This window comes from Poecilia reticulata, chromosome 3 (genome assembly GCF_904066995.2).
Source record: "Poecilia reticulata chromosome 3, P_reticulata-male-v2, whole genome shotgun sequence".
Taxonomy (NCBI): Eukaryota; Metazoa; Chordata; class Actinopteri; order Cyprinodontiformes; family Poeciliidae; genus Poecilia; species Poecilia reticulata.
In genome coordinates, this window is record NC_088832.1 from 26,124,276 (window position 1) to 26,142,894 (window position 18,619).

The window sequence follows — 18,619 nt, forward strand, 5'->3', positions numbered from 1 at the left end:
CAGCATGTCGTGCACCGCCTGCGATGGCCTGTGCGATAAAGTTTGTGACGGGAAGGTCATCGACTCTGTGGATGCTGCTCAGTCTCTCAAAGGCTGCACCGTTATTAAGGGTGACCTGCAAATCACCATCCGCAGAGGCCGTAAGTACTGCAGCACCACACTTCATTTATTTTTACTTTAAGGGTTGATGCAAAAGTTATCGTTGAGTTTAAACAATATACACCAATGAGATTTTCTAATGTTCAGTAGAGGAAAGTTGGCTGAGAAGTTTACAAACTGGGAATCCTTTTTGAATCAATTTATGCATCGCAAAAAAGCTCTATTTATTAATTTTTTTAATTTTGAGGGAAGAATAGGTTTAGTTCCTTGAATTGTTCTGCTAATTACTGAATAAGCTGCTACTATATTCACCTGAAATACCAGAACAGAATTAGAAGCAAGTGTTGCTTTACTGTGCATTGCCTGAAGTCTGAAATGCACATCCAGTCTGTAAATAAGTGGAAAATGTCCTAAAACGTCTGTGTGTGTGTGTGTGTGTGTTTTTTTTTGTTTTGTTTTTTTCAGATAACATGGTGGCAGAGCTGGAGAGTTTCACAGGTTTGATCCAGAGGGTGACTGGTTATGTCCGGATCAGACATTCACACACCCTGAGCTCACTGGCGTTCCTCCGAAGTCTGAGATACATCGATGGAGAAAGCCTTCATGAAGAGTAGGACCACTCAACACACTTAATCAAACGAACTTTGAGTTTTACCCAATAGCCTACATTTCTCAGTTATTTGTTGGGAGTGATCTGATAATTTTTTCTATCAGTTTGTTTTAGTCATTATAATTTTTTGTCTGTCTGGCATATGTAGATGGACAGCAGTCTTCTAAAGACTTAGATTGCATGTTTTTATTACTTAGTTTTTAATTAATTGTTTTTCGTAATTGATATCAGTTATTCTGTACCGTACACAACTCTGGCACTTTGAATATACAAACATGTTTGTATACATATTTGTGCACAAATAAGAAACTGACATCATGTAAAAAACTGTTAGGATTCCTTGATTTGATTTAATGTACATCTTACTAGATGTACTGAACAATTACGCATAGAGTCTTCAGCCATTTTGGAATCACGAGTGGAAACCAGAATACCTTTTCTCACATTCTCCTGTAAATAGCATATCCTGAATATGGTAGAGACCCAGTTGAGGTCCACAAGTGGTTCAGAGATGGTTCAGCTGAATGTATAGGTGAAGTTACAAGATTTCCACTGTAAGCAGTAATCCAACTATATTTACTGAAACTGTCCAATTGCAGTTTTGCTAATTGCTACTCGACAACCTTTCCCTTGAGTACTTCTCTAGTTGCTGTGGAACAAACTAGGATAATTCTCTTGATCATCTGATTTTTAATGGCACATTCAGTGATTGGGCATAACTTTTTCACCGCTTGCCTAATAGCACTTTGCTCCCCCCTTATCCTATAAAAACAACCCTGACCTGTCGAGACATGGACTCCACTAGACCCCTGATGGTAAGCTGTGGTATCTGGCACCAAGATGTTAGCAAGCAAATCCTTTAATTCCTGTAAGTTGTTGGGTGGCTTCTCTTTGGACCTGTTTGTCCGGCATATTCCACAGATGCTTGATTGGATTAAGATCTGGGAAAGTTGGAGGGAAAGTCAAAGTGTTGTGTTTCTCAAAGCATTCCTAATCCGTTTTTTTTTTTTGGCTACTGAAAAAGCAAACTGCCATTTGAAAATATAATTTTCATAAAATGAAACAATATTTAGAAATGATTCTATAATTATTTTTGGATTCTGACTAGATCTGCAACAATTAGTAATTGATTATTCTTATGTTTAATCGCGTAAAGGATTGGTACATTCTGCAACTTTTTCATTTAATCATTTATCATATTGGAATTAATTAGTGATGCAAATAACCAAACAATTCAGTTCCTTTTTTAAATGAGGAAACAAACTTTTCACTGCCTAAAATACAAAAACGTAGTGAATTTGAACTAGGCAAAGTTAAAACTATGCCATTTGAGGGGCATAGTTTTATTTCCAAAGAAGTTTTTATCTTAAATGAAGAAAAATTTTTATATATATATATATATATATATATATATATATATATATATATATATATTGTTTTGACCAGTTTTTGCTTAGTTACTGCTCTGACTATGTTTTGCAAGCCTACTGTAACTCGTCCTTTTTTTGAGCCTGTATATTAGTTATCTCTTAATCTATTGCTAAATTAGTTGACGATTATTTCAAGTATATTCATCATGATGATCATTTCAGCCCTAATCCTGATTTATATCCTTCACAGCTTGATTGAAATACTGGCATTTTTCAGAAGGAAATGTAAGAGAGGAACACAAAGCGAAACACAAAACAATCTTTTTGTATCTGATGATGTGGCTGTGGTTTCTCATTTTAAGCTCAGGAGAAAACTGGAGGAAATATGGCGCAGTAGTGACATTGCCAAGAACTGGTTGTTCTTCAAAAATTCAAACAATAAGAAGAAAACGGCAACATTAGAGATGAAGTTCATGTCACAGCACTGGGCTCGGGAACAGAGAGGCAAGACGGAAGCTTTTAATTACAAATAAAAATATAAATTGTGCAAAATATAATTTTAAGGTCTCTCAAACGCTTGTAGATTATGTTGTGGCCTGAGTAAATCACGGGTGAACCTTTTGGCCATGATTGCGTTTAGCAGAAACACGGCACCAGACTTGGAGAAACATCATGTTTAAGACACTTTTTCTTAAGCTGGATTTGTCTTTACCCAGGTGAATCTCTGGTCCACTTGTTTAGTCATCACAGTTTGATCCAAACTCACTCAAATCCTTCACTTCTCTGCTTGCAGGACAGAGTTTGAAGGCAGAGTTTTCACTTGTTCCTAGTAGTCAACTAACAGTCAAGTAACAAGTGCTGTGAGTGTGTTATTTACTTTGCGTGGCAGTAGTTGTACTGTTTTACCTGATTGTACAGTCTACACAGTCCTTGAACGCAGCATAATTTCCAGCAGTGCCTGGAAAGGTTCTTAAGGTCGTGGTGAGGCCTTCACCCCTCCTTCATCTGTTTGTCTTTTGAGTTCACTGGAGTCTAACTGTCCCAAGGTCCACAATACACTCATTCCTTGATGTTTGGATGTTACCCAGTGATTCATAAATTCCTGTCTGGTTTAATAAAATGACTTACTAGGTGATTTTGTCTGTTTGCAATAAACTTCCAACTTAAAAACAGGTCTATTTGAAGAGTTAAAAAAAGAAAAAAAGGAGAGGGTTTGCTTTCAGTCTGGCATGATTCATTACAAACACAAATTTAGAGTGAAGCACCGTGTTACTGACTCGCATTCCCTATCTTGTTTATCTGGTTTGTCCCTCCAGCATGTATGCCTTCTCAGCATTCGACAACCAGCAGCTCCAGTACCTTTGGGACTGGAAGCAGCACAACCTGACCATAAAAGCGGGCAAGCTGTTCTTCCGAGCCAACCCGAAGCTGTGTACGTCCGAGATCCGCAAGATGTGGGAAAAGACGGGCGTCCGGGGCCGCTTTGAAGAGAGAGACTTCCGAAACAATGGCGACAGAGCCAGCTGTAAGAGTCAAAACGAACCTCCGTCCAAAAGCCACAAACATTTAAATTGCTATGTCCAGCTTACTCTAGTTTAGGAGCAGTTTGCAAACACCTCCTATGTGCTCATTCCCCCCCTCTGCACCATATGTCAGGGTTTAGAGCGACGTACTCTTTGCACGACTAATTGCAGCTTACTTTAGATTGAAGTACTTTCGGTGAGCTTGCCTTACTATTTCCTGCCCTCTTAGGTGAAAGCACCATCCTGCAGTTTACATCCAACACCACCAGTGACAAGAGGATCAAGCTGACATGGCAGCGCTACCGACCTCCTGACTACAGAGACCTCATCAGCTTTATAGTCTACTACAAGGAGGCGTGAGTTACTCACTGCTGTCTTAATCTAACTTGAAGTACGACTTGGTGGAGGAAAAAAAAAAAGTTGAACAAACCCGTTTTGATTTAGTGCTAGAGGAAATATTTAATTCTTCTCTGGATATGTTGAATTTCTGCCGCTTTGGGCAAAGAACTGAAGATTACAAATTGACCGATCCTCTTTGTAGGCCGTTTCAGAACATCACAGAGTTTGAAGGGCAGGACGGTTGCGGTTCCAACAGCTGGAACATGGTGGACGTGGAACTGAGGCCAGATAAGGAAAAGGACCCCGGGGTTCTTCTTTCCGGCCTGAAACCCTGGACGCAATACGCCATCTTTGTCAAAGCTATCACGCTCATGGTGGAAGACAAACACATGCCCGGCGCCAAGAGCAAAGTGGTCTACATCCGCACCAGCCCTGCTGGTAGGAACGATTATTTCATACCTTTTTGTAGGTTTGCGAGGAATGTATGTCTGTATTTTTAGTCAATTGGAGCCAAATTCATGCCTTAATGAAAGAGATGAATTACAACATTTGTAAAAAGTAAAAATCGTAAAAACTAAAGCATCGGCACTGAAACAATAATATTTTTGCACTGATTGCTTTCAGTTCATCTGTGTCTCATCGGTGTCTCAGATTTTTTTTACTACAGTTTCCCTCCACTTAACTTTCCATACCATGATCATGACATTTCAATATAGAAACCACTTTTTTTATTGATCTTGTGTCGCTGTTTGATTTGTGAGAAGCTGTATTTCACGTTTTTGTTATCTATAAGCCGTATTCATTAAAATATATACACAGTATTATGATATTCTAATTTACTGAGATGCATATTATTTCTGTTATTCCACACTCTTGTATGACACCAGTGTAATTGGATACCCTCTCATTTCTTATAGGCTTCATTTCTTTCATTATTTTTGAGCGATTACTGCCCTCTGGTGACACCCAGACTGCACTACAACCTAATCTTGAGCCATTTTCACGTCAATTAACACCCAGAGAGCGTAGTTATGACAATAGGCGGCTAACAGTCCTAATCATATAATTGCGATGCCGTAAAGCCTAGCCTAAAACTGAATCTACCTGGGATTAGATGTAACAGTACAACAAATCATCACAACTTGCAGATCAGCCCATTTCTTGTTCTCACCTGAAAAAAAACCTCCTGCAGACTAAACAGATATTCTTTTTGCGTGGGATATTTTTTATTTATTTATTTATTTTTTTTAGAGACATTACAGCTTCTTGTCAGAAACTTATTCAAACACATTTTCGGAGATGAGTGAAGGATCTTTGAAATAAACACAGCTGCAACTCAAAGGCAATGAGCAGCATATTGATTTACAGAACTGTAATTCAATTAGATGAGACGGAGGACTGCATAAAATAAATCCAGCTGCAGCGTAAAGGCATAGCAGTGCTGTGATGTCAGAGAAACACAGCTGCCCTGGCAGCCTGCAGGAGAGCGCTTTCCCTACAGTTCCTCAAGTTGTGCGTTTCTTCTTTCAGCGCCCTCCATGCCTCAGGATGTGCGGGCCTACTCTAACTCCTCCACGCAGCTGATGGTCCGCTGGTCGCCCCCCGTCTCACCCAACGGAAATCAGACTTACTACTGGGTGAAGTGGCAGAAACAAGCTGAAGACAAGGAGCTGTACCAGCATAACTACTGCTCCAAAGGTAGCTGTTTACCGTAAGGCTTTCTGCTGAATGCAGCTCGATGGGACACTCATCCTTCTCCCTCCTCCCATCAGAGCTAAAGATCCCCATTAGGATTGCTGCCACTGGAGACAAAGAGGAGGATACAAAGCCCACTAAACCAGATCCTGATGGAGTAGATAAGGGTCCTTGCTGCCCCTGCCCCAAATCGCCAGAAGCCCTGGAGGCTGAAGCTGCCGATGCCTCCTACCGAAAAGTCTTTGAAAACTTCCTACACAACACCATTTTTACGCCGAGGTAACCTACTTATCTTGTGATGTGACTGTAGAGCGGTTTTAACTTGATTTATTTTTTACTGTTCTGGAATACATTTTGGCTCCTGTCAGAGTTCAGGATTGCAGCATCCCACTTTGAACCAAAAAACATCTGCAACACATTATTGCTCTCGGTCTCCACACACAAACATACACACGTCTCAGCCCGGTTGATGTAAATTAGCTCTCTGTATGCTCGGCATAAACAGATGGAAGAGTTGGACGCGTCTGCTTCTGAAGATCAACATCAGGTGACTCTGAAGATACCTTTTCCTGTTTAGTTCTTCTCAAGCAAACTGTGTGTTCCAGCTATGGAAATCAGATTATCTCTGGTTTATAGTTATTTATTTATTTGAAATTTTTAAGTTTTTCCCTTAAAGAGGAAAAACTAATGGGATTGAAGCTTGAAGTTTCCCCACTACTTAAAAAAAAAGAAAATCCTGCAACGTTTTTTCAAAGATAATGATCATTTCTAACCTATTTAGCCAAATAACATAAAGTAAACCAGGTATGTAGAGATGCAGCAGTCAGAGATTTTTTTGGTCAGATTTCCAATTACCAATTTTTGTGACGTGAACAACAACTTTACTTCTCATTCCTGGATAAATTGAAAAGGCGTCCACCTTTATGATAAAATGTTTACGATAAAACAACAAAGACTTTCTCCAAATGTAACGCCTCTCTGCATCGATCACAGTTTGAAAAATTCAGCAGGTAGTGAGAGTGATCACATAAAAAATAATTATTTTACTTTCTCTTTTACCAGCAGCTTATGACTCACTACTCTTTTATGTTTGTGCACACAAAATATAAAAATTCAACTTGTTACAAGACATAAATTTTTCTTTCTCCTTCGGAATGCACTCGCGTATAACAACTAACTTAATGTTGGAGAGAAAATCCTCTGGTTTGCTATTATGGTTAAATAATTCATTTGCTGTAACTCAGCTTTTAGCAGCTGTTCTATTGTATGTCATTAAAGGGGCGGTGTTATGTATTTTCCAGGCACATAATGCCATTTTATAGCACAATCGGGTAACAAAATTACCTATAAAGCATTTGATATATAAATGCTTTATGTATCAAATATGACTTGAAAGAAATTTGACTTTGCATCCACTGACACCTTCAAATAGTAGTAACACATACCCACTTAGTTTAATGTCACTCTTGCTGTCAGTAAACGTAAACTGTGCTTTTCTTCTCTGTTATTTCCGTCTCCAGGCCTCCAGATCGGCGTCGCAGAGATCTTTTTGGCGTCGCCAACGCCACCCGTTCTCGCCGCTTCCATCTTTACGCCAACAGCACTGCGATTCCCCCCCCTTCGGGCGCCGGCAACGGCAGCGTCCCTGACCCAGAACCAACCGAACAAGAGTACGAGGTCATGGATGACAAGGTGACCAACCACGAGCTGCAGATAACCGGCCTGGAGCCTTTCAGAGTTTACCGCATCGACATCCACGCCTGCAACAGGCAGGTTCAGCAGTGCAGCGCGGCCGAGTTCGTCTTCTCCAGGACCAAGCCGGCAGGTCAGAACTTTGAACGGTCGTGAACACCATGACAGTTTCTGACTGGAACTTTTGTACTGGTTTAGTTCTGCCGGAATACACAAGACGTGGTAAAATCAAGTAGGGCTGTAGTGATACAATAATCTCAGCAAACGATATTCAGCAAACGATACAATTCAATACATTTTTGCGATTTTCTGAAAGATTTTAGAGTGACAGAGTGATTTTGGTGACATTTTGTGACTGTTACAGAGTTGAATTGAATTAATTTAACTGAAAACTGATTAAAAGCACCAACTACACAATACCTGGCTCTAGTTGGACATGGACACAGACTTAAAGTCGACAGCTGGACAAAATGAATCAAAGAAGTGGTGAGAAAACATGTTTATTTTAATTGAAACAGTACAAACTGTAGCTTACATGCATTTGTAAAGTAAATAAAGTGCACCAAGTAACCTGCTCTGAATAGTTTGATACCTTTTTAACCTTGACGCTTAACATCTGAAGGAATTACTCTAAGCCTGATGACCGAATCACTCTCCCGGCGAAGCAAGCAGTGAGTGAGCAAGGTGACATTTGGATGTTACGATACTTGCGGACGAATATCAATTTTTTTCTAGGAAAGAAAATATCGATATATATCGCAAAATCAATATTATTACACAGCCCTAAAATCAAGATTATCCTCTGCATTTCATTCTCCAGAAAAGACTGATGACATCCCAGGCCCAGTGAGCTGGGAGGGCCATGAGGACTGGGTGTTCCTGCGCTGGCCGGAGCCCAGCCAGCCCAATGGTCTCATCCTCATGTACGAGATCAAGTTCAAACTGGCTGCAGAGGTAAGTCAACATCTATGAATGTTTCTGACATTTTAGTAAACAGCTAGTTGCTGCGTATTTATGGTTCATGTCAAAAAGTATTTACGCCCTACTCCAAAATCAATAGAAACATTTTTATCTATTTTAAGCTGTTTTTGCATGTCTCCACTCATATTGTTATTGATTATTTTTTAAATCTGGTGATGAGCTTATCTTTGCCGTCACCCTGATTTTTAGCTTTTTCTCCATCTGATTGAAGTTGAGTCACAGGTCGGACTGCTCTGTTACATTAATAAAACATCCTGTCAGAAGAAACATGTTGGCATCATTATACTACTTTAAACCATGTTGCCGTTTCTGTTTGTGTCCGTCAGGCCGAGAAGCACGAGTGTGTTTCTAGACAGCTCTATCGCAGCCAGCAAGGTGTTCGCCTGACCAACCTCAGTCCTGGAAACTACTCGGTCAGGGTGAGAGCCACATCATTGGCTGGCAATGGCTCCTGGACCCCCACCCTGAATCTCTATGTTTCTGAAAGTAAGAAAAACAGTCTTGTTTTTTTTTTTTTTTGTTGTTGCTTTCAAAAATAAATACATAAGAGACCTTAGCAGTCAGTTTCATCAAAATGTTCATGTTGACAGGTTCTGAAAGCGTCTTCGCTATGATCTTTGTTCCAATCTTGACCATCGTCCTAATCTGCACTTTGGTGTCGGTGCTGGTGGTCTTCAACAAGAAAAGGTGCATATCAGTTATTTTAGATATGACAAGTCAAAATGTGTTTGTTTTTTCCCGATGTTTTGCAGTTTCTTTGTGGCAAAAACAAAGAAAGAAATATTGTAGTTGAGTCAGGCCAGACTGAAGCCAAATGAATCTTTCATTTGGCTGCATTTTGTGTTTGTAGCTTTAGATTTTGTTTTACTTCTGTTTTCAGTAACCGCACATAACATTTTTTTCTTTGTCAAAAAAAGGCCGGTTCATACTTTGCTTTTAAATCGTATTCATATCCCTGAAAGTTCTTCATTTCACGCCTCTCAGATTTTGTGGGTGGGTGGAAATCTTTGTAAACAAAACTGTCCTTCAAAAAAGAGGCTAGTTGAGACAAATGCACCAGGCTGAAGACTTTTGTCATTCAGCTTTTTGTAGTTTTGATCACTTCCATCAAGGTCGTTTAAATTATTCATGCGATTTCAGTGATTTATTGCTTATTGCAACAGACCTAATCTAGAGCATAAAATCTCAATACGATGCATTAATGTTTGTGATTACAAACTATGAAAGTCTTTAAGAGACATGTACACTTTTTAAAGGCATTGTATCTTAGTAGAATAGGAGATAAGTTGTGAACTTCTAAAATCAACTCTTGTTTTCTCCCAGGAACAGCGATCGGCTCGGGAACGGAGTCTTGTATGCCTCTGTCAACCCCGAGTACTTCAGCGCAGCAGAAAGTAAGTGAAGTTTGTGTGCTGGACGTCAATCATTGTAGACTTTTGCTAACAAAAAACAATTTCCTTTTAAAGTGTATGTCCCAGACGAGTGGGAGGTGGCCCGGGAGAAGATTTCCCTCTGCCGGGAGCTCGGCCAGGGGTCTTTCGGGATGGTATACGAGGGCGTGGCCAAGGGTGTGGTCAAAGACGAGCCGGAGATCCTCGTCGCTGTAAAGACTGTAAACGAGTCGGCCAGCATGAGGGAGCGGATTGAGTTTCTCAACGAAGCTTCTGTTATGAAGGAATTTAATTGCCATCATGTGGTATGTACAAACAACACCTTAGGATGCTGTAGAGATGTCTGGAAAGTGAGTTTGAAATGGCAACTTGTTTTTTTTTTTTTTTGTGCAGGTGCGTCTTCTTGGTGTGGTCTCCCAAGGCCAGCCCACCCTGGTCATCATGGAGCTGATGACCAGAGGAGACCTGAAGAGTTACCTGCGCTCCCTGCGTCCCAAAGAGGTAACACAGCTGCACAGAAATACTGATTCTGTTTAATTCAGAAATAGTGCTGCAAGTTGTTTTTAGTCAACAAAGTCATTCAGTAAAGAGAGAGCCAATCCGCATCAATCACAGAGGGATTTCAGTTTGTACAAACAGCCTGCAGGTCATTTGGTCCAGGCATCTTTACCACAGACTCTGGAAGGATTTGGAATGTCATAACGCCATTTCTTTATGCAATCCCACATTGCTTCCATAATGTTTCAATAAGAGCTTTGCATGAAGCACTCTTATTGTCACGTAGTTCTCCCTCAACCTGTTGATAGTTTTGAATGTATGTTTAGATTCCTGCTGCTGCGTCCCTGAATGACTTAAGGATAAGATGAATTCTGCCATAAAAGATTCTCTTAACCCTCTGATGGATTTGCCGCCTGTTTCTTGTCTGCAGCAACAGGTTTCCAGTCTATCTCTCCCGCCGCTGAAAAAAATGCTTCAGATGGCGGGACAGATCGCGGACGGCATGGCTTACCTCAACGCCAACAAGTTTGTCCATCGAGATCTGGCCGCAAGAAACTGCATGGTGGCTGAAGACTTCACCGTAAAGATCGGAGGTATACAACGCTGCCTGGAGTGGATTTAATCATGACAGTTCTCAAAATCAACTGCGCTTATTGGCACCATGTTGTTGTTTTTTTTCCCTTGTGTTGCAATTTTTCTCTGTTATGCCCTCAACCTTTCTGTTATTTTATCCTCACCTTTATAGCACATCAGTCATTTTTGGTTGAAAAGTTGATCATGCAGCTCAGTTAAATGAGGTGAAACTAAAGGAACTGGCAGTGGAGTGTTTATATTTCTAAACAGAACCACATAAAGAGAACGCTCCATCTTTCACTAAACTCTGCTTGGACTGTTCCTCCTCCCCGTTCTGGCATGGCCCTGCCATCTTTGTTTTTGTATCTGGCGCCGCTTAATAAGTGGCGCCCTCTTCTGGACAGCGGCCAAACAACGCCACAGAAAGAATATCTAAGTGGGTGCTGTTAATTGATTTGAACTCATTTTAACAGAATAACCACAATCGACGATCATAAGTCAATTAATTGTTTGTATCCCTACTTTGAAACTTTTATATCATCATCATCAACATGCGCTCATCCGCATCCAGTTCTTGCCTCTCTTATGTGTCTGAGCTGATGCTTTCAGGTTTATTTATTCTGTTAGAGAACTGCGTGACCTCTTAGCCTGAAAGCATCTAGACCACTGCAGTTACTGCTGCGCACTTCAATTTTAAAAGCTTTTGTGGTTTTAAATGTCCGTAAAACTTGCATGGAATCTTCTCCAAAGGATTATGGTTAATTCAATACTATTTCTAGGACTATAATCTGACTAAAGAATGCCTTCCTGTCCTAAATGGAGCCACTCGACAGACAGTAATTACAGCAAGAATGCAAAAGGAAATTTGCTCAAAATTTACTCGCTAAAATCTTATTTTTCTAATGCCTTAGGATTTTCTAATTGGACGCAATCTCCCTCTTTTTGCTGAAGTGTGTCCTCTTCTATTTCTCTGCAGATTTTGGCATGACCAGAGACATCTATGAGACCGATTACTATCGCAAAGGTGGTAAAGGCCTGCTCCCTGTCCGCTGGATGTCACCCGAGTCTCTGAAGGACGGCGTTTTCACCACCAACTCGGACGTCTGGTAAGCAGGCGCACGCAAACGCACATGGAGACCTCGTTCTCTGCACGCGGCGCTTCAGAAAATATCCTTCGGATTCCGTAATGAAAGACAGACTGGCCAACCTTCACAGCCCTTTCTACTGTTTTCCTCTGTGCAGGTCATTCGGGGTTGTTTTGTGGGAGATAGCCACTCTGGCAGAGCAGCCGTACCAGGGTCTGTCCAACGAGCAAGTCCTTCGCTTTGTAATGGAGGGAGGACTGCTGGAGAAACCACAGAACTGTCCAGACATGCTGTAAGACACCGCACACACACCACCCTGCACAATTGCCTATTATGCTCCCATATACTTGTCTCTCTGTTTACCATGTTTCCCTTTACTCTGCCGTCTAATTATAAGTGACTACCAGCTACTCCCACCGTGCAGCAGTGCTGCTTGTGGCCTGTGAGATTTCTCAACAGCAGTGCTCACTGCAGTCTGTTTTACATTGTGCGTTTTTGGGTGCTTTGAAGTGTTTGTCTCTAATATGAAACAGGCCAAATATGATTCCACATCAAACAGCTTGCAAGCATGAAGGACAAATTTGGCCACCAGTGAGAAAATTCCAGAGACACAAAGTCATAAGACTCGTTTTCTCCTGCATGAAGCGTTTTAGAATAGCGGTTGATGTCTTACTATTTACATGTCATGTAGTTTGGTGACTTTGCAACTGATTTTGACAAAAAAACCTTTGGTATAAGTTTTACCCAAAAAGCAAATACTTCATCTTTTATCACATCAGCGTCAAATTATTATCAGCGGCAGGACTTTGAAACAAATTGAGCATATGAATGTTTCTGTTTAGAAGAAAGAAAGAACAGACTGAGCTGCTCATGACAGAACGAGAAAACTCTTTCACAACTTTTTTCTCAGTAACTCAACCTTGGCCTTGTAATTTTAAGATGTTCTTCTGGTAAAATTAAATTTTTATTCTATTTATATTATGACTGTATTCTCGTAATTAGGCAAAAATTCTTTAGTCATCCATTGTGCAACTCACAGAAGAGATGGCTGATGTTTTGAAAGTATTTTCTGTCACTTGTAAATTTGTTTTTGGAAAAGAAAGTGGCGGGAAAAAAAAGCGATTAAAATCGGAAATCAAATCTGGTATGAAAAATTTTTAGATTTAGTTATAAAGTCGTATAGCCCAGCTGTAGCTTCTTGTGACAAAGCACCGCTTTCCTCTACTGAGAGATTACTTCAGTAGCATATGCTGCTTGTAATTATATTATAACCAATATTCCTTTGTGTGCAGATTCGAGCTGATGCGAATGTGTTGGCAGTACAACCCTAAAATGCGTCCCTCCTTCGTTGAGATCATCAGCAGCATCAAGGATGAGCTGGACCCGTCTTTCAAAGAGGTTAGTTTCTACTACAGTGCCGACAACAAGCCCGCCGAAGCGCCACAGCTCCACCTGGATAAACTGGACCACTCCACGGATGTTCCCCTGGAACCCTCTTCGCAGCAGCAGCTGCAGCAGCAGAACCCCCCATCTCCAAGCCCAGAGGGGGCGCCTGCCCCGTCGCAAGCGCCCGGCTCCCCGTCCTCTCCCTGCACGTCGAGCGCAGTAATGGACAAGCAGCCTTCGAGCCAGCAGGCGGCCAACGGACTCTCTGGGACTGGCCTTCCCGCGAGCTCGGGAGCCACAGTGCGGCCAAACCTGGACGAACTGCCGCCGTACGCGCACATGAACGGAGGACGCAAAAACGAGCGCGCCATGCCTCTCCCACAGTCGTCCGCCTGCTGATTGGGCAGAAACACGAACACGGTTCACCCACGGACCCGAAGAACCACATGTCGGACTGGGTGGTTTTCTTCTCTGTTTTTTTTTTTTTTTCTCTGTTTGTTTGAATCACAGTGAAACCTTCTCAACAGGATATGGATGTGGATATTTTGAGACTTACATAAAGATGGAAAAAAAACTTTCAAAGAGTTAATGTCCTGCTGTATGGCCGCACACTTTTCTTTTTCTTTTTTTCATTTTAAATAATCTAGTATGAGTTTCTACCAGCTGGCTGTTATTTGTGACACCGCTCCTGCTGCTGAGTGGAAAGACCAAAAAGAAAAAAAAAAAAAGAAAAAAAAATCTTCAGTAAAATGAGAAATCATAAAAAAAATATATATATTTTGAGGGGAGTTATTTCACTCTCTCTGTGGCTAAACTTATTTTATAAATTGTTATTTGTTACTTTTTTATGTTTCTGAATGAGGAAACGAAACGTGTAGGCCTTTATGAATAATCAGCGTTGTTTGTGTGTGCTTTTGAACGGGCATTATGGTGGAAACATTAAGCATATCTAAAGATTAACAAGCACTAGAACGAGGTCGCCGGTGGGTCGTTTGTGAATCCAGCGGCCGTTGGGGTCGAACGTTGGCATAATGCCGGGTCAAAAGCCAATCCGCTGAAACAAACAATTGGAGAACAGTCAGCTCTGCCAAATCTGTTGCCAAACTCTTCTGCTTTCACATTTTCTTATCCTGTTGCTCCTCAAGATGCAGTCGTGAAAATGGAAGGAGAAAACAAACAACAGCACTTTTGATCTTCCACCACATCGTTCATGTAGAGGCCAGACGGACATCAACTTTCCTCAGCCGTCCTGCTCGGTTTTTCTAGTGCTGACTGCGATCTGCGGCTTCTCCACTCCGTCAGATCCCTGCGTAGACTTCAGTCGCGTCAGTTTACCTGAAATAGAGCCAGCTGCCACAAAGTGCTGTTACATCGGGATTTAACAGTGAATCGTGTAGCAAAATATATACGACAAAACACAACACAAAAAAAAGGAAAGGACTGCAGGGGAAGAGCAGTCAGTAGGAGAACATGAACGCCAGATCTGTACATCTGAGTTTTCCCCCAGGTCAGAGGCATCCTTGTTGTACACAAACAGGTATTTTTTTACACTTGTAAATACTTGCCAACATTTACATCTCTACATGTGCAGAGCATTTATGTACAAACCAGTTGTTTTTTCACTTTTTCTAACTTTTATACAGTCAAAAACTTTCATCATGTACAGAAAGAAGCTGCTATTCCTTATTTCTCTTGTGGTTTGTATATATATATATATACATATATATATATATATATATATATATATATATATATATATAAACTTCTTCAGGTTGGTTTTCAGATCGGAACATTTTCACTCCAGTTTCTTTTTTTTTTATGCTTGTCATTGTTTTGTTGTTTATGAACGGATTTTGTTTCTGCAATTGAGTAAGAGGTACAATAACTTGCCTTGCATTGAAAGACCCGTATCTTCCTCGCGTCCCCTCTAGAGGACATCCATGTTCTCTCGTGCTTTTACCATCAGATTCACAAGCCTGGTGTCCAAATAAAATCTCAGGTGAAAGAGAAAAGCTAAATCCTTTTCTGCTCCCTTTTTTTTTTCTTCTTCATTTTCCTTTTTTTGTGCTGCTGTTACCCAGAGACATCCTACCTTGTGTTTGTCGTTCTGTGTCAGATTGTTTTATCAGTGTGAAAGCAATGTTTATCGCCACAATGAGTAACAAGAAGTTTCCTGGTCTCAATCTTGTGGTTTGTCCTTGCCCAAGTTGTATGCAACCAAAATACTGACAAAAAGTAGGAAAACCATCAAACGTTTTAGAATATAGTAAAATATTGTGAGTAAAGTTATCTGAATTTGGCAAAAAAATAAATAAAAAATCCTTTTTGAGGGGATGTATTCAGACTCTTCAAGTTGGCACATTTATAATTTGAGTTTTCTTGCGTGGAAAGTAGCTGCGTTCTATTTCATCAAGCAGCATTTATTCAGACTCTCTTAGACTTTTATCTGAACTAGCTTTTACCAACCTAAGGGTTTCCTAAACATCCTTAAAACGCATGGATATGTAGTCTGGCTCAGCAGAAAAGCGATTGCATTTCCAGACTTTTATCCAGCCCCCTATATTGTAGTTTCTAGTTTTTCATCTTTAGGGGGTTAATCTGTGAAATTAAATGACTTTTAGTACATTCCTGTGTACGTCATTTAGGTTTTTCATGTCGCTGACTGAGAAGCAACTGCACTGCACCTGAGTGTACGCATATATCAAACATCTGTAATTCTGAAATGTGAATTTACAGGAACCCTAGACATACCCTGAACTTCTTCTGACTTAAAAATATCAATTTTGTGTTAATTTCAGAAGTGGCTAAATTGCAGCCAGCAAGGAATCGCTTACAATCCAAGTGTAAGCAGTTAGAGCACCTTGTAAATTTGTCCTGTTGTGGTTAAATGTTGCTCCCATATTAATCCAAAATGAATATTTTATCTAATTTTTAAAAACGAGATTTAATATTAAAATCATTTTTCTTTTCCTGGAGCTAATTGAGCTAACTGAGTAGCTTTTTTTTTTTTTTTTTTTAGCCCGGTCTATTTACACAAAGATTAACTTTAGTTCACTATATTTAAACATGTGAAACAGTTCAGTTACTATTTAGTGTTTCACAGCGAAACAACTGTTTTCTTGATGGGTTATCTTTGGTTTGTCAGAAGTTACAAGGAAGCTAGAAAATGATGTGACAGACAGAGAGCAGATTAACAGAATGTGCACCAAACTATAACATTTGCTAATAAAGGTGGAAACTGTGCGTTACCCCTTACATCTTTTGTTGTTTCCTACACATTACAAATGACGAAAAGTGAATTTTTGGTTCACCATTTTCTGGTAATTTCCTTCTACTTTTTGTCAGTGTTTCAGTTAAGTTAACTTACAAGCAGAGCAAAAAGCTCTTTCTTTGTATTTCTTTGTGTTCCATTTCGACTGGATCATCTCACTTGCCTCTCGATCAAAAGCTTTTTTAGAAATATGTGGGCATCCATGTGTTTGAAGTAGCTTCTGTTCTTTCTTTTTCAATATTTTGTAAACGTTTGATGTGTTTGTTGAGGATTTGTGTGACTAAATGGGACTGAATTTACCTGCAGCATTTAGTTTTCCGTTGAAATGCTTCAATAACACCAAGATATTGTGACCTAAAAGGACTGACGAGAGAAATACACTAAGAACCCCTTCTGTTGGAGAAAACAAAATCTCTTCTTCACGTTTGAGCACCAGTAATGAAACGTTGACCTATCTAATCGAGGACCACACGGAATAGTCTCAAAAGTGACATTTTAACTCAATTCCCAGATGTTTCTGCTATTTACTTCTTTTTTTTTTTTGTGAAGTGGTAATCACTGTACAAATCTTCCCTCGAGTTTTTTTTCCCCCTTTTTTTTTTTGTTTTGTTTTGATCTCATATTTTTATGTTCTTTCGATATTCTGGGAGAAGGCTTTGTTATTACTTCCTTCAACCATCCATCTACCTCACTTTTTGTTTTGTCCAATCTATTTACTTGTATAAAACACAAAATATGTCATCTCAGCTGTTTGATCTCACTGGGTGCTGTGTAAAGGTCAAATTCAAACCACAAACCAAACCATCGTGGAAGCAGGCTAGGGGCTCGGACACATCGAACATTCTTTATGCTACTTCTAGAGAACTTGATCTTTTTATATGGAGATGCTGAACAAATATATATATATATATACATATATATATATATGTTTTTTTTGTTTTTATTGGTGTAGCTTCTGTTGGCTAATGGGCTCTTTTGGGGGTCTGTATTTGCTGATTCAAGTGAAACCTAGTGGAATGCAACATGAGAAATGGGATGGTTTCACTGGACCATTTCCCTCTACGACACTACATTGTCTTTCATTTGTTACATATAATATTCCTGAGTTGTAGCTTCTTTCTGCCCTGCAGCTGTTCCCACTGATTTGATGACTGTAAATTGAAGAAATGTCTCTATGAGAAAGCGCTTTCTCTTAAAGCAGACTTGTGCTATATTTTATCAAGCTTCTTGTTCTATCCTTTCTCAGCCAGTCTTGCTATAAAATACTAATCAATTTCTGAAATCAGGTTTGTTTGTGGTCTGATTTTTGCCAGATTTTTTTTTCTTTTTTACCACTGGAACACCTCAGAGGTAACATAAAAACAATCAAGTTTTTGTTTCTCTTCCCAACTCATCCCTCACTTTTTTATATACGTGTTACATTGACAGTTTGTTACATTTATTTTAAAATATGTAAGTTATTGATAGCCTTCCAAGTCCTGGATTTCTGTTAAAATGATTGTTTGGACTGATGTTTCATTTTGGTTTTTCTTTTGTACATGCTGTTGTAAGATTTTTCTTGTTATCAATATATTACTGGGATAAAATGATTGGCTGAAGGAAAAGAGAATGTCTATTTCCTCGTTCTTTTTTTTCTACACAAAATTTAAGATAAATAAAAAAAATGTATGCAGTTTGTGTGGTATGTCTTTATTTGATCCTGTTTAAACTATTTTATATTGAAAGGAAACGTCTGACCATGTTGGTCCTTTTGAGTAACATTTATAACCAAATTTTGGATTTTTCTGTAATGCAGCACTTCTGTAAGAAATCAGTATTGACAGGAAAATGTATATTGAAGGAAAAACGTTAAATTATCACATATTTTACTTTTTGTGACAAACGGCAGACCTGTTCAGGATGCCCAGTGATTGCCGGAGGTAGACACCAGCCTCTTTACAATAAATATGGCAGATGGATGGATGCTTTAACATACTACATGGGAGAATCCATCGGCAGGACAATTATTGGTTTTAAACTCCATGAACATAAATGCATACCACATTACTTTGTATTGGTCTGATACTTAAAATCCCGATAAAACAACGTTGAGGTTTCTGGCTGTAA

General features: G+C 39.8%; 1 protein-coding gene across 1 annotated transcript in view; it reads left to right on the plus strand.

Moving 5' to 3' along the window:
- The window catches only part of LOC103462605 (insulin-like growth factor 1 receptor), a 48,010-nt gene extending 29,825 nt beyond the window's left edge, over positions 1 to 18,185 (plus strand). The window contains exons 4-21 of the mRNA XM_008405498.2: positions 4 to 140; positions 565 to 709; positions 3,396 to 3,604; positions 3,832 to 3,958; positions 4,144 to 4,379; positions 5,472 to 5,639; positions 5,714 to 5,915; positions 7,157 to 7,461; positions 8,149 to 8,282; positions 8,636 to 8,795; positions 8,900 to 8,996; positions 9,633 to 9,703; positions 9,776 to 10,005; positions 10,094 to 10,201; positions 10,629 to 10,791; positions 11,748 to 11,877; positions 12,014 to 12,148; positions 13,149 to 18,185. Of these exons, the coding sequence (XP_008403720.2) occupies positions 4 to 140; positions 565 to 709; positions 3,396 to 3,604; positions 3,832 to 3,958; positions 4,144 to 4,379; positions 5,472 to 5,639; positions 5,714 to 5,915; positions 7,157 to 7,461; positions 8,149 to 8,282; positions 8,636 to 8,795; positions 8,900 to 8,996; positions 9,633 to 9,703; positions 9,776 to 10,005; positions 10,094 to 10,201; positions 10,629 to 10,791; positions 11,748 to 11,877; positions 12,014 to 12,148; positions 13,149 to 13,641 (3,250 nt within the window). The 3' untranslated portion in view covers positions 13,642 to 18,185. The remainder of the gene's footprint in view (positions 1 to 3; positions 141 to 564; positions 710 to 3,395; positions 3,605 to 3,831; positions 3,959 to 4,143; positions 4,380 to 5,471; positions 5,640 to 5,713; positions 5,916 to 7,156; positions 7,462 to 8,148; positions 8,283 to 8,635; positions 8,796 to 8,899; positions 8,997 to 9,632; positions 9,704 to 9,775; positions 10,006 to 10,093; positions 10,202 to 10,628; positions 10,792 to 11,747; positions 11,878 to 12,013; positions 12,149 to 13,148) is intronic.
- Positions 18,186 to 18,619: the final 434 nt, after the last annotated feature.